Raw genomic sequence first — 13,514 nt, forward strand, 5'->3', positions numbered from 1 at the left:
AATAAATCTCTGCGCAAAACACCCCGAAAGATCTACAGTGGTGTGAAAAAGTGTTGCCCCTTTTTATGTTTTGCATGTTTGTCACAAATCATGCAACAAATTTAAATAATGATCAAAGATAACACAAGTAAACACAATATGCAGTTTTTAAATTTAAATTTTATTATAAAGGGGAAAACAAAATCCAAACCCACATGGCCCTGTGTGAAAGATTTACTTAAATGTTCAATTACACTGACACAGTAAAATAAAGTTTAACCCCAAAATGTTAAATGCAGTACAATACATTTTTTTTGTTTTGTTAAAAAAAAAACATTAAAATAATAGCATTTTGACCTTTTTTATTGAGTTTATTCATGTAATAAATTGCACATGTAATTACATTACAGGATAAAGATTTTATTATGTTTTGAGTAAATTATTACATTATGTGCAGTTATAAGATTCTGTACAGTTATTACATTATGAGTTATTACCGCTGCTATTAGACTCAATACAGTCATAGGTGTTTAGCTGTAGTCTTTTGGACTGTGAGCTAGTGATCTTTACTCTTGTCCAGTAATATTAAATAATATGCAAATCATTTAAAGCAGATATTGGATAGCAAATGTGTATAATTGTGGTATTAATCAATCAATAACATCTAATTATTAAAGAGGAGAAAGTTTCTTGCAGATCACAGATACTAACTGTGAAACACTAAAAATAAAAGCTTAAGCAGCGTTGCTGAACATTTTCACGCTCAACTTTTGGTGTAAAAACATTTCCATCCGACTGAACTTTCCACGTCAGTTTTGTGTCCTTCTCTATCCCATAATCCTTCAGTTTCTGCGTCATCTTAACAAAGAAATAAATCAACAATGTCACAACAAAGTGTATCATATTTATAAAATGTGTCTGTGTTTTTGTACTGCTCAGATCGACTGTGTGTTTTAACACAAATAGTTCAACACTTACCCACTGTATGATGGTCTCCATCACTGCAGGATTATTTAGATTTTGACCAGATTTCACTTCCACTCTCAAAATCTGTTTCCTAGAAACTGTTAAAACATTACAAGTTGTGAGTCGTTCCATGTCAACTTAACTAAAGGTAAACAAGACCAGGGCTTAACAATAGATTTTTTGCTCACAAGCCAAAGTGGCTAGTAAGTTCATCTACATGTTGTTAATTTTGCTACTCTAAAATGACTCTGTTGTTACAGTTTTTTACAATCACTTTGCTACTATTTTCAGAACCTTGATGTCATTTTTCACAACTCTAGACACAAAACTCACAACCAAAGATCAAAATGCACATTTTTCAAAACTCTTAACTCTTTTCTCAATTGCTTGGATACAATACACATAAAACTTGGATCATTTGTTCATTCAACCAAAATCACATGTTCAATATGACACAACTTAACATCAAAGTACTACTGTTTCAAAAGGCTATTCACACATCACATTTCAAATAAGTGTCTATTCATTTTCTTACAATGATCTAACTATCAATCAATACAACTGCCCAAAATGATAAGTAACTGTTGCATTATTCGTAATAGTTGTATGGAAACAGACAAAGAATCTTCCATGTTTACTGAAAATCATGAAAGTTTCAAGATAATGAGGTTCATTGTAACCAATAAGCATGGAGCATGAACCAATTATCACTGTACTGTATAGATGCAGGCCCTTGTAATTGCTTGTCCAATTCTGCCAACTTGTTACTGATGATTGAGTGCAGATTGTGAAATGACGTGACCTATGTTGTGATTGTACTGTAGTGTTTTCATCAATACATTACAAACTTTGTTCAATGATTCCAATGTGTCTGTCGTATTCTCTCTACTACTGCAGAACTTTTACAGATATGTATTTGCTCTACATGTACCATAATGAAATCTGTATCACCAATTTTGTTCTACAATACTTAATGATTGTACAAACAATGACTTAGTGAAACTATCAGTTGCTTGTGTGTGGGTGATCTATAGTTATGTTTCCATGGTATTTCACAGTAAATTTGTGTTTTGAAACAATGATTGTGCAAGTGCAAGATGTCTTTAAAGATGTGAATGCACAATGCAATGTTTTGAACACTAGACAGCCTGTGTTACAAGTGATTACCGTTTTGAGTTTTGTAGTTGTGAAAAATGACATCAAGGTTCTGAAAATAGTAGCAAAGTGATTGTAAAAAACTGTATTGATTCTTTGCGAAGTTTACCAGAAGTTATGTTTGTTTCACGAAAGACGTTTGTTTAGGTTGTTACTGCTGAAATCGTCTATACCCGGACTAGAGTGGCGTTAGGTGACGAAAGTCATGTAACTTGTAGGGTCATTTTCATTATATGCTGCAGTATCCCTTTAAAGTATCACATAATAGGGATGGGGCATGGAAAATAATCATTAAATTACCAATATCACTGTTTAATGCGTGTTTCTGATTGGCGGACAAATGATATGTGCAGTCATTTTTTTTCTAAATAAACACTGATACAGTTCCAGGTCCGTTACATATGACAGCAAATGATTTTAATTATTTCAAATAGTCTTGGAGCCGACTGTGGAAATAAATAAGTTAATAGAAAAGTGTATATATGATATCTGTACACATGAAACTTACAGTGCATGCAGATAAAAGGAAAGGTGTCTGAGCAGATCTCATCAGTTATCACAGCACCAGGACGTTCAACTCCACAAGATGGGTTCAACCCAACTAAGTTAGGTTCTCCACTCCTCCAGGGAATGGGGTAGTTGTTGACATTTGTCCCATCTGACCACTTCCACCAGTCTCGGTACAGACCAATCCACGCTCTCCCATAACTTCCCATCATTTGCTTCAGCAGGTTGTTCTCAGTTGAATTCTGAATGGTGGCCAGGTCTGTGTGATGCTGTCGGCAGTAACTCTGAGCATCATACCAGTTCCTCCAGACATCACTGATAAGAACAAACCGGTTTGGTCCGATTTGGTCCTCTGTTATAAGACAAATGATGTTGTTAATGTATGAAGAGATCACAGGCTCCCCACACCTGTTATAATAACCTCTCGCTTTTAAAAATTTCCTTCGGTGTATAATGTTAACGATATGCAAAAGGTACAACCCTCAAAGTAAACGATGATGCAAGGTATCGTCTTCAACATAAATCTCTTTTCTTGGACTACAACAAACACACGGATTGTAGGCAATAGTTTACTAATACTATGGAATTTTATAAAAATAATACTATGGAAAAAAATGGGCTCATGAACGGTTTAGTTACAAACATTCCCCAAAATATCTTCAGTCATGTTCATCAGAACACAGACATTTATACAGGTTTGTAACAACATGAGGATGAGTAAAAGATGACAGAATTTTCATTTTTGGTTGAACTGTCCCTTTAATACCAAACATAGTTTTGTTTCATTTTATTCATTGGATTCTCTTTATTTCTATTTTACTATTGTCGCTTGGGGTTTTATTATAATCTAAAAATGTATATGTTATCCACCTTGATTTCATGATTTAAATAAAAACTCACATCAGTAAACCGAACCCTAACATCCGTAAAAAGTTTGCAGTAAAATAAAGATATTTGGCTCATTGCCTGTAGCAGAGAAACAATCAGAGCTGAAAATATTTCATACTTACCATTGTAACAAAAAAACACATAATTTCCTATATAACAATAGACATCCTGCCAAGTGCCAGCTTCCATAAACCCACATGTCTCTTTTCCATCATAGTTGTTCGGTTCACCCGGAAGCCAGTTCTCATATGTAATGCTCTCGTCTTTATTAGACCACCGCCAGCTATTGATGTCATTGTAGAGTCCAATCCAGGGTGCTGAAGTCAATGCTGGATCAATTGCTAGTAGTTCTGCCTGGTCTTCACTGCTTTCAACAGTGGCCAGATCAATGTGATTCTCTCTGCAGTAAGCTTGCGCCTCGTACCAGGTCTTCTGCTCCTGGATGAGAAGGTACCCACGCGGGATGCTGTGGGTAAACGGACTGTGGAGTCCTGCTGAGAGGAAAATTATGGAGTCAAAATTAATTCTAAATTCTGAACCACAAATGAATATAAAGAGTTTCACAATTAGTTTTTAAATCCACAAATGCACAAAAAGCTAAATCTGAATATATGTTAGACATTTCATTAAAAGGAATGAAATTTGAAATCCGTACAGAGCACAAAAACTTGATTTCAGCTGCGAAAATGGACATTAAAGATGAAGTAATGTTTTATTTTACTTGATTGTGATGTTTTATAATTTGTTATGAAGCATGATGAAGGTTAAGTTAAACATAATCACTGCATAAAGGATGGTGCTGACAGACGTGCTGTCCCAGTGGCTCTAAGCGGTCATCGAACGCAACTGATTCTGAACATTTAATATTTCCATTTCAAATCATTTTTTCAACAATATATGTAACAATTTGTGATAAAATAATAATTAATAATGTTATAAAAACTTAAATACAGTTTGAAGCATTAATCCACATATTTGCTACTCCACTTGTCTCCCCCCGAAGCTGCAGTCTGTTAGCATAAGTTTTCAAATACAGAGGACACACCCTGCACTTACTGAATAATCAACAAACAGTTTGCGGTAGGGTCTCTTTTCTGGCCGTGGATGAAATGAGGATGACACAGATATACATTTTATGTGTGACCTTAAATTATTAACAGAGTTATTGTTGGTTAAAGGTCATCTGTAGAAAATTGTTGTGTACAGAACAGGTTTAGTCTACGTTAATGTAATTAAACAAACATTCTCTTATGAGGACGTAAAAATAATCATTAAGCCATTATTTTGTTGTTTATTAGACACATATATTTACTCATTTAATAGTGGTCTATTTGATTTTAGGACAGACAACATTATTTTTATGTCTGTAAATTAAAATTAAACCTAAATTATGTTTTTTGATGTTTTTAATGCATTTGTACAAATCAAGGAAATTTAAAAGACAAAAATGACCCATATATTTAAAACATGTGGGCAAAAAAATTAACCCATAAATAAATCTTCTGATGTTTTATCTGTTATTTAGTATTTGATATTTTTCATGTGATTTTGTTAAAGTGATGGGTTTAGTGTGTATGTAGTGACGTGTAGATGAATTCAGAAAACACTGACGGTGATGAAAACCCTCTCAACAATTCTCTTATCATTAATTACTACACATTAAACTAATCTTCACAAGACCCCTGTATAACGTTACTGTACACACACTGACCTAAGATCAGCAGAACATGAATCAGTCTTTCCATTGTAGACGATTTACAGTGTGTGAAGAATCTGAAACAAAAACAAAAGAACATAATAAATCATGACAAACACATTTAAATAAATAAAGTGAATAAAAAAACATCTCTGTTTACCTTAATCAACCAACTGAAGATCAAGCAGTAATGCGCTGTTCTCTTTACTTTGTGTTCTCTACTTTCATTTGGTTTGTTTTACCTACACAAATACTGATGCAAAATTTGGGTTAGGGGACGTGTCTTACTGTAGAGCGGTGATGGAGAAGAAAACACACAAAACATTTACATTTTTAAGTATAATCAACTTTGATTTACACATCTTTTTTATACTTGACCACTGTAAAAAATTATATCATCATACGTTTTTGTTTTCATTTTAACCTTAACTATATATTAGTCAAAAACTTAAAATTGTAAATTTAATTGACTTCCATAACCAATTTGATTAAACACAACACTGCAGCATTTTTTTTTTATAGTTTAGTGATGAGATGCTGTTTAGACTCCTCTCTGTCTCCATTCGGATTCCCTACACAGCAAAATCTGGAACCTCAGAATAACTCTATAAGAGTTAATTTCAACACTTTAAAAGTGTCTCATGGGGTCCACTCCCAATAGAGTTATTTTAACACTTTTGAAAGTGTTGGCACGTTGACTCTTTTAAAGTGTTAGCAATTGACACCTCACAGAATTAAAAATCTAACTATAAATTTACACTAATCAGTGTTAAATATTTTTTATTTGTTAAAAATTAACTCCCTCGGTGTAATTTGTTATCTCCAATGTAGTGTTATATTTTTAATACTATGTTGTTAATATGGTAAATGTAAAGACAAAATCATATTACCGTACTTTTGGGACAAAAAACTTTATTTTTAAACAGTTTTTAATGTAACAATACAGCAGTATAATCAATCATTATCATTATAAAACTGTTAAGGATTTTTTTTAAATGTCATCTGATCAACATTTATTTATGACAGAAAAATTGTCCTCAATGTATCATGCATTTAAGTGTTCATTACATTAACATAAATTAACATTCGAGACAACTACAAAGCACAATCCCAATGTATAACAACAGTACAGATATTTATTTACACAGTATATGGGATGCTTCAGTTCATACAAACAAGTTTGACTTCATTTCAATTCAAAAGCCATGTTGGTCTTCACATAATAACAGCAAAATATGATGAACCAGTAGCTGTAAGGAGGTGATATGATCCTCGACGGCCAGACCTTCAGACTGGATATTGATCTTTTCTGTTAATAAAACAAAAATAAAAGGAAAAATAATTTTTTAATTATTAAAAAACAATACAAAATCCAAAAAAACAATACATATACATTTATGTTTTGCACAAAATACTTACTTTGTTAAAAAAATGCTCTTCGTCTGAAGAAATGTTCATGTAGGCCTAAATATATTTCTGTGCTCCTCCAAAGTCCCCAAAGCAAATCTCCTGCACACATTAATGGATTTAAAAATATATATTTTAAACTTCAACAGCATATAAAGCAAAAAACCCAACAAAAAAACTCCCAAAACCATTATACGAGTATGAATTGCTCCATCTGAGGCTAAGACCTAAACTCAACTGCTGCATTCATATAATGACAATAACACATGACTCTTAATGTTAGACTTGATACTAACAGCAATATAAAACATAACACCTCACAACTCTCAAATGTAATTGATCAAAATTTTATTTATTGAACATTTACTTACCATTTACAGTGAAAGAGATGACCTTCTGCTTGAACTGCATCATCCAAAAACACGGTTCAGTGTGTGCTGTAAAAAGGGGGAGGTCTTCTCTATTTAACACCCTAGGAGTTAACAAACATCACTAACAAAACACTGTAGGAGTTAATTTTTAAAAAAAGTGGTAACACTCTGTTTTGACACCAACTCTTTATTTTTATAGAGTTAGAGTTTAAATTAACTCTGAACTCTTTATATTTCCATTAACACCGTAATTTTAACTCTGCTAAATTTGCTGTGTACCCTACTTTAAAGTCTTCCTCGTCCTCTACGCCAGATCCTGTGTTCACCTGTATAGGAAAAAGTAAAGTTACTTCAGTAATACTACTCATATCTGTCAAGAAGTGTGTTTGTGGAAATTCACCCATCAGAGATCAGCTTGCACTATTATCCATTGCTTTGTGTATTTCAACATTTTAATAAACTTACTTGATAATGTTTATCTCATCGACAATTGTTATGAGCTAAAATGCAAATGTTTTAATTTGTATTATGTTATTATACACTATATCACAGTTTAATGTAAGGTCCCACATTGTCCCACACAAACATACTAGTGGTCCCACATTTGGTTTGTTGGGTGGTGGTCACTCCCTTATAGAAGGCAACAAAACAGCTTTAACAATGAGTCAATTACTCAAAAGTGGTGTGCAGAAATGCAGAAATATTACTTTTACTAATAACAGTGATCAGGTTACTGGTGCTGTTCTGCTATTTCTTAAACACAATTGTATGGAATTGAGAGACATATCTATGACCTAAATGGGTTTAAACATCACATGCTTCAGTGGCATGCAAATAATAGGCCTTACATATTTGCTTTAAACAAATGACATGCAGAAACTTCAAAGGGTTTCCAAGTGCATTCAAAGCAACATCTGTTTGTTCATTTGGCAGAAATCTTGGAAAGACTCCCACACGCTAAATAAAATGCAGCATTTTTGTCAAATCAACACATATTTTTATAATAATAATCATCATTTTTTACATTTATATAGCACTTTTCTTTGCATATGAAAGGGGGATTCTGCTCAACCACCACCAATGTACAGCATCAACCTTTATGATACGACTGCAGCCATAATGCGCACCACACACCAGCTTACTAGTGAAGAGGAGACAGAGTCATGTCACAAATTAGGATATGAGGGGATAATTAGTAGGCCAACCGGCATATTTGGCCAGGGTGCCAGAGCACACCCCTACTCTTTTACCAAAGACATCCTGGGATTTTTACCGTCTCACTAACACCTCTACCTTCAACCTGGTTTTCCCAGGAGGACTCCCATCCAAGTACTGACAAGACTTAACCCTACTTAGCTTCAGTGGGCAACCGGTCTGGGGCTACAGGGTGATATGGCTGCATTTATGCAACCCAGTCTCACGAAATTTCATTATATAGTCACGTACATTATTTATTCTTTTTTCGTGATATTATCACAAATATCCGCGTTTTTTCGTAATCGTATAACGAATTTCTATTTTTTTTATAACTGTTTTGTCCTATTTTCTTACCATTGTCGCTTCGGTTTAGGGTTACACTGTAAAATAAATGCAACACAAAGTTAAAACAAAAATGTTTCAGTGATTTCTCCATTCACTATATCTAGCTTGACTGCAACTAGATGACTAGTGGATATAGTGAATGGAGAAAACACTGAAACATTTTACAGCTGATGCTACCATACTGACAAACAAGAGAAACCATCACAGAAATTCTACTGGTTTCCATGAAAAGGCCATAAAGAACCATTAGCTTTTACCATTAAAACAAAATTATAAACTTCACTACATTCCTTTTTGTAGTTTTGGGACACATTTCAGCAAATAGACCCCAGCACCTAACAGTAGAGACCATTTTTTCAGCAGGGTAAACAGTGAAATGCACACTCCTGACATGATACATTCTAGAAATGTGATGTTGAGTAGGTCTGTGGTAATAAAACAGTTAAAATGTGCAGTAACTGTTGAACACATTAAAAGATTTGCTGTGACCATGAATGCTCTGTTTAACTAACCAAACAAATGCATTTCTTTCATTTGCAAGTTAGTTTGGTTAGAACTGCTTGCAAAATGACCACATGCAAATGAAGGACAAAATGTCCTGGAAATTTGAAATGACGATGTAAAAAAAAACAGATAAAGATAAACTCATAATGTAATAATCGCACAGAATTTCACATACTGTATTATTAATTTAATAAAATGTTCAAAATGTAACATTTTTTTAAAAACGTAGTAAAATCTTGAGCTCATAATGTAGTTATATTTTTATAATGCAATAACAATTTTTCACACAATGTAATAAGTTATTTACTAAATTATTAACAGACTGTAACAGTTTGTAATGTAGTTAATGAAGTAATACAAGCACATAGTAGAAAAATGTTTACAATGAACAATGTTTTAGTGGTAAAAGTGTAATAACCATGATTTTTCTGTGTATTGATTACTATTAGCAACTTCCATTAAAAGGCCGTAGTTGTCTGATCAGTCGAGATCCCCTCCTGCTATCATCATTTCCCAGATATTTTCTGACCCAAGAGAGCCTCACAACTACCATCTCATCGGCCATGGGATTGTGTGATTGATCTCCTGTCGGATGAACCAATGCCTAGAGCGATCTATCCACTTACATTACAAGTCTACATGGCTACAAGGCATCCATACATAACATCTTAATCTACTGATCCCCGCGTTCAACTGTATTGATCAGGGCTGCGTTTCCCATAACTGAAGTAGCACTTTTTAATCGTTGTAGGCTGAGTGCTCTGGAGTAATCGGAAATCCCTACAGTAAGTGCATTGCAATATGAAGCATTACGAGGTCACCTGCAGAACAACTTGCAAATAGCACCTGAACTTTTTTCCAGTGCAATGCAAATAATATACAAGGTTTTGGTTCTACTTACCTTCATTACTTTTCTTTTTGTTTACATGCATTTATAAATGATTCCATCAATGATTAAATAAAAATAAAGGGAAAAAAACAACTCAATGACTGAATATAAAATGAATAATTGACAGCTGCATAACCTTTGTGGCATATATATATACAGATGTCCATCCACAGATGGTGTAAGGATCGCCATCGATCACTCGATGACCTGTGGGATGTAATGATGCGTTACAAAATACTGCTGCAGACTCTTAGAATGGGTTTATGATAAAAGGAACGCCAGCGTTAAATACTCACTTAATATCATGTGTAATTAGAGTTTGGTGATAAGTTAGTGTCTTGTGAGTCTTGTCTCTTTTATCATAAACTATGATCTGCATCAGGCACGTATTTTGAAATAATTTTTTTTATTGATATAACAACAATATACAAAATTAAATAGGGAAATTCTCCTTTAGAGAATTATTGATAGGATATTTATTAGACCATTATAAAAGTTTCCGATAAAAATCCTGCAAATAAAAGTATAAATAATAATTTATTTGAATTTTTTTTACATTTTCTTGTATATTTAATTATGTATTGATGTATTATTCAGTCTGCTTTAAAATACATCGCTTACATATTAGACATCACATACATACTTACACTATATATATATTTTTTTTTTTCATAGTCTATGTATTTGCACAGTTTATTATTATTATTATGTTTCTAACATTGTATGTATTTGTGTAAAGTTTGTTTATGTTTGTAATAGTCAAAGAAAGAATTTCACTGCTGAGGGAAACCTGCTTCCTCACTGGGTATTTGATAATAAACGCTTTAAATCTTTGATTCTTTAGTGTGACTGAATTCTCTTATACGTCCTCCGGAGCAGAAGGTGGCGGTAATGCAGCAATAAAGCTCGAGACCAACCGCCGTAAAACAACAAGAAGAAGAATTACCTCCGCTCTGAAACAAAGAAAAAAAGGCCCTGTCCCAAATGGCACACTCCGGACTTGTGGTCCTCCTCAGAGTCCACACTTTGATGACATCACGTAGTCCAGACTTTAGGGACCCTTGATGTGAGTCCACGTGGGTGCACCGGAGTCGTATTTTGGGACAGACTCGAGCATCACCCCGGAAATAGGAAGAGAGGTTGCCCGTCAGCGTGAACTCCTCCCTTCCGTCGCCTGATTGGTCTGATTGCCCTTTCGCAAGGACTTCTGGGTTGGCAAAGTGCGCGAAGCCTGCTGCAGTGCGGGCTTCGCTGAAGACCGCATCAAGGGGGCAAAGGAGGCGCTGATGAGCACACTTCAAAGCGTAAAAATGACAGATGGGACACCCTACGGACTCGTAGACTAAGCGAGAACGCGCAATTTAAGGCCACAAGACCGAAAGTCCACATGAAGTGCGCCATTTGGGACAGGGCCTAAATCTACAACACACATTGGTAAATATACTCTCACTCTTTATCATCATTTCAACAAGTGTCAGCTGAATCAACAAACACAGCAGCAGTTTATCTTCATCTTCTGCTTTATCATTTACATTTCACTCGTTTACACTTCAAATCACTTTGTTTACGGCACTTGCATTTGGATGCACACTTATTTTTAAAGATTCTCTTTTTACAATGTGCACAAAAATTTATTTTTTACTCTGTTTACCTCTAGTTTACAACTTATTGTTTATTTTGTGAATGTTGTTCTGCTTCACTTGTTGAAATCATTGTTTGATAGAAAAGATTGAAGTGAAACCGATTTAAAGTGTTTTTGGAACCAGAAACATGTAACCGGACGGTTGGAGTCTGGGTGAGTCTAATGTGGATCTAGTTTCTGGAACTCCCTTCTAGGTAGGGTAGGAGAGTCTAGTATGGTTGAAATGGTCATGAAAAGTTAAAGATATAAATTAAATAGCCTTTTCTCATTTGGTCTGTCTTGCTTTGTTTGACATTGGGTCGAGTGTGCGTTTGGTGTTGATGGAGTGGTTCGTGGAGTGGATTGCTTCCTCCTTGTGCACACAAAAGACAGATGTAAAACAGGCCAATCTTCACATAACACTGACTGTGACGTTACAGTCGAGATGTACACCCCAACATTAAACACAATCTCCAAACAATTAATTATTCCTCAAAATCTGTATCTTCATCTGATACAGATTCAAACATTAGATCTGTTTACACACACATAGAGCTACCGAAGGAGAAACAGCCAATCAGAGCAGAGCTCAACATTATTATTCATGACTCTTTCAAATAAGATAATAATAGACCATTTCACTCTAAAGGCAAATCCTAGGGTTTTAAATGGACATGAAAAACTAACTCTGGATCAGTAATTGGAGCACAGGACAGGTTTTTTCATGTAATATGTAAAACAGTGTAATACACACAACCTTGGCTACTTTAGGTTGTTGTTTAAAGTAGTTTTAGTATACAGAATTGACTGAGTTTTATAATCTTATCCACTGTGTTCTGCTGCTTATGTTGTCCATTGATTTGTCTGTGTTTTCTCCTGCATATATTAATGTAAAGCTGCTTTGAAACATTTAAACAATTATATAAAATTGAATTGAATATAAACTGAATTGTATTTGTTTTCCAATATGATGTATTGTTTGTTTTAGATATGATGGAGATAAAAGAGGAAACTGAGGAACTGAATGAAGTGGAGGAGAGACAGCAGGAACCTCATGATGTCATTAGTGAAGAGGAATATCCTGATTGTTTACAAATATCAACTAAAGAAAGAGGAACCAATCATTCAGTCAGTTCCCAAGAAACTCTTTCCACAAGAAACGGACACCATAGCATTGACAAGAGCACTAACAATAAAGAGAGATGTCACACGTGCCAGCAGTGTGGAAAGAGTTATGCATTTAGGTGTTCCCTTGTGGCACACTTGAAAACTCACACTGGGGAGCGGCCGTACAAATGCACTCATTGTGAAAAGAGTTTTGTATGTGCAAGAAGACTTACGTTTCATCTAAGGATTCACACTGGAGAGAAACCTTTCACCTGCACTCAGTGTGGAAAGAGTTTTTCACAAAAAGGAAACCTTATGTCTCACGAAAAAATTCACACCAAAGAAAAGCCGCACACCTGCCCTCAGTGTAAATTGAGTTTCACACTGAAAGGTCATCTTGAGAGTCACGTGAGAATTCACACTGGTGAGAGACCTTACACGTGTCTTCAGTGTGGAAAGAGTTTTGCACAAAAAGCAACCCTTATGTCTCATGTAAGGATTCACACTGAAGAGAAACCTTACATCTGCCTTCAGTGTGGGAAGAGTTTTGCAATTAAATCATCCCTGACGCATCATGCAGTGATTCACACCGGAGAAAAACCACACACCTGCCCTCAGTGTGGAAAGAGATTCACACTTAAAGCTCATCTTGAGAGTCACATAAGAATTCACACTGGGGAGAAACCTTTCATTTGCCATCAGTGTGGGAAGAGTTTTGCACAAAAAGCAACCCTTATGACTCATGTTAGGATTCACACTGAAGAGAGACCTTACACCTGCCCTCAATGTGGAAAGAGTTTCACACAGAAAAGTCATCTTAAGAATCACATATTAATTCACATTGGTATATAAAAAAGTGACAAGTGTACAGTGTTAAGGCAA

At 34.7% G+C, this 13,514-nt stretch overlaps 2 protein-coding genes across 2 annotated transcripts; one reads left to right on the plus strand and one right to left on the minus strand.

Moving 5' to 3' along the window:
- Nucleotides 1-630: 630 nt before the first annotated feature.
- LOC135741269 (putative C-type lectin domain family 20 member A) lies at nt 631-5,463 on the minus strand. Its single transcript, XM_065259916.1, has 6 exons — nt 5,352-5,463; nt 5,207-5,268; nt 3,618-3,989; nt 2,609-2,959; nt 958-1,043; nt 631-837 (listed from the first exon to the last, which is right to left on the minus strand). Exons 2-6 carry the CDS (start codon nt 5,238-5,240, stop codon nt 700-702), a joined length of 981 nt encoding a protein of 326 aa, XP_065115988.1. The 5' UTR covers nt 5,241-5,268; nt 5,352-5,463; the 3' UTR covers nt 631-699.
- A 5,411-nt stretch (nt 5,464-10,874) lies between these two features.
- On the plus strand, nt 10,875-13,490 carry LOC135741186 (uncharacterized). Its single transcript, XM_065259861.2, has 2 exons — nt 10,875-11,338; nt 12,514-13,490. The coding sequence occupies exon 2, from the start codon at nt 12,516-12,518 to the stop codon at nt 13,482-13,484; it is 969 nt and encodes a 322-aa protein (XP_065115933.1). The 5' UTR covers nt 10,875-11,338; nt 12,514-12,515; the 3' UTR covers nt 13,485-13,490.
- Nucleotides 13,491-13,514: the final 24 nt, after the last annotated feature.

This window comes from Paramisgurnus dabryanus, chromosome 24 (assembly GCF_030506205.2).
Source record: "Paramisgurnus dabryanus chromosome 24, PD_genome_1.1, whole genome shotgun sequence".
Taxonomy (NCBI): domain Eukaryota; kingdom Metazoa; phylum Chordata; class Actinopteri; order Cypriniformes; family Cobitidae; genus Paramisgurnus; species Paramisgurnus dabryanus.

Coding starts and splice junctions, on each gene's coding strand:
- LOC135741269 (XM_065259916.1), bottom strand. CDS start 5,240: ATGGAAAGACTGATTCATGTTCTGCTGATCTTAG. Junction 3,990..5,206: donor TCATGTTCTGCTGATCTTAG/GTCAGTGTGTGT, acceptor TTTTCCTCTCAG/CAGGACTCCACAGTCCGTTT. Junction 838..957: donor TGGAGACCATCATACAGTGG/GTAAGTGTTGAA, acceptor TTCTTTGTTAAG/ATGACGCAGAAACTGAAGGA.
- LOC135741186 (XM_065259861.2), top strand. CDS start 12,516: ATGATGGAGATAAAAGAGGAAACTGAGGAACTGAATGAAGTGGAGGAG.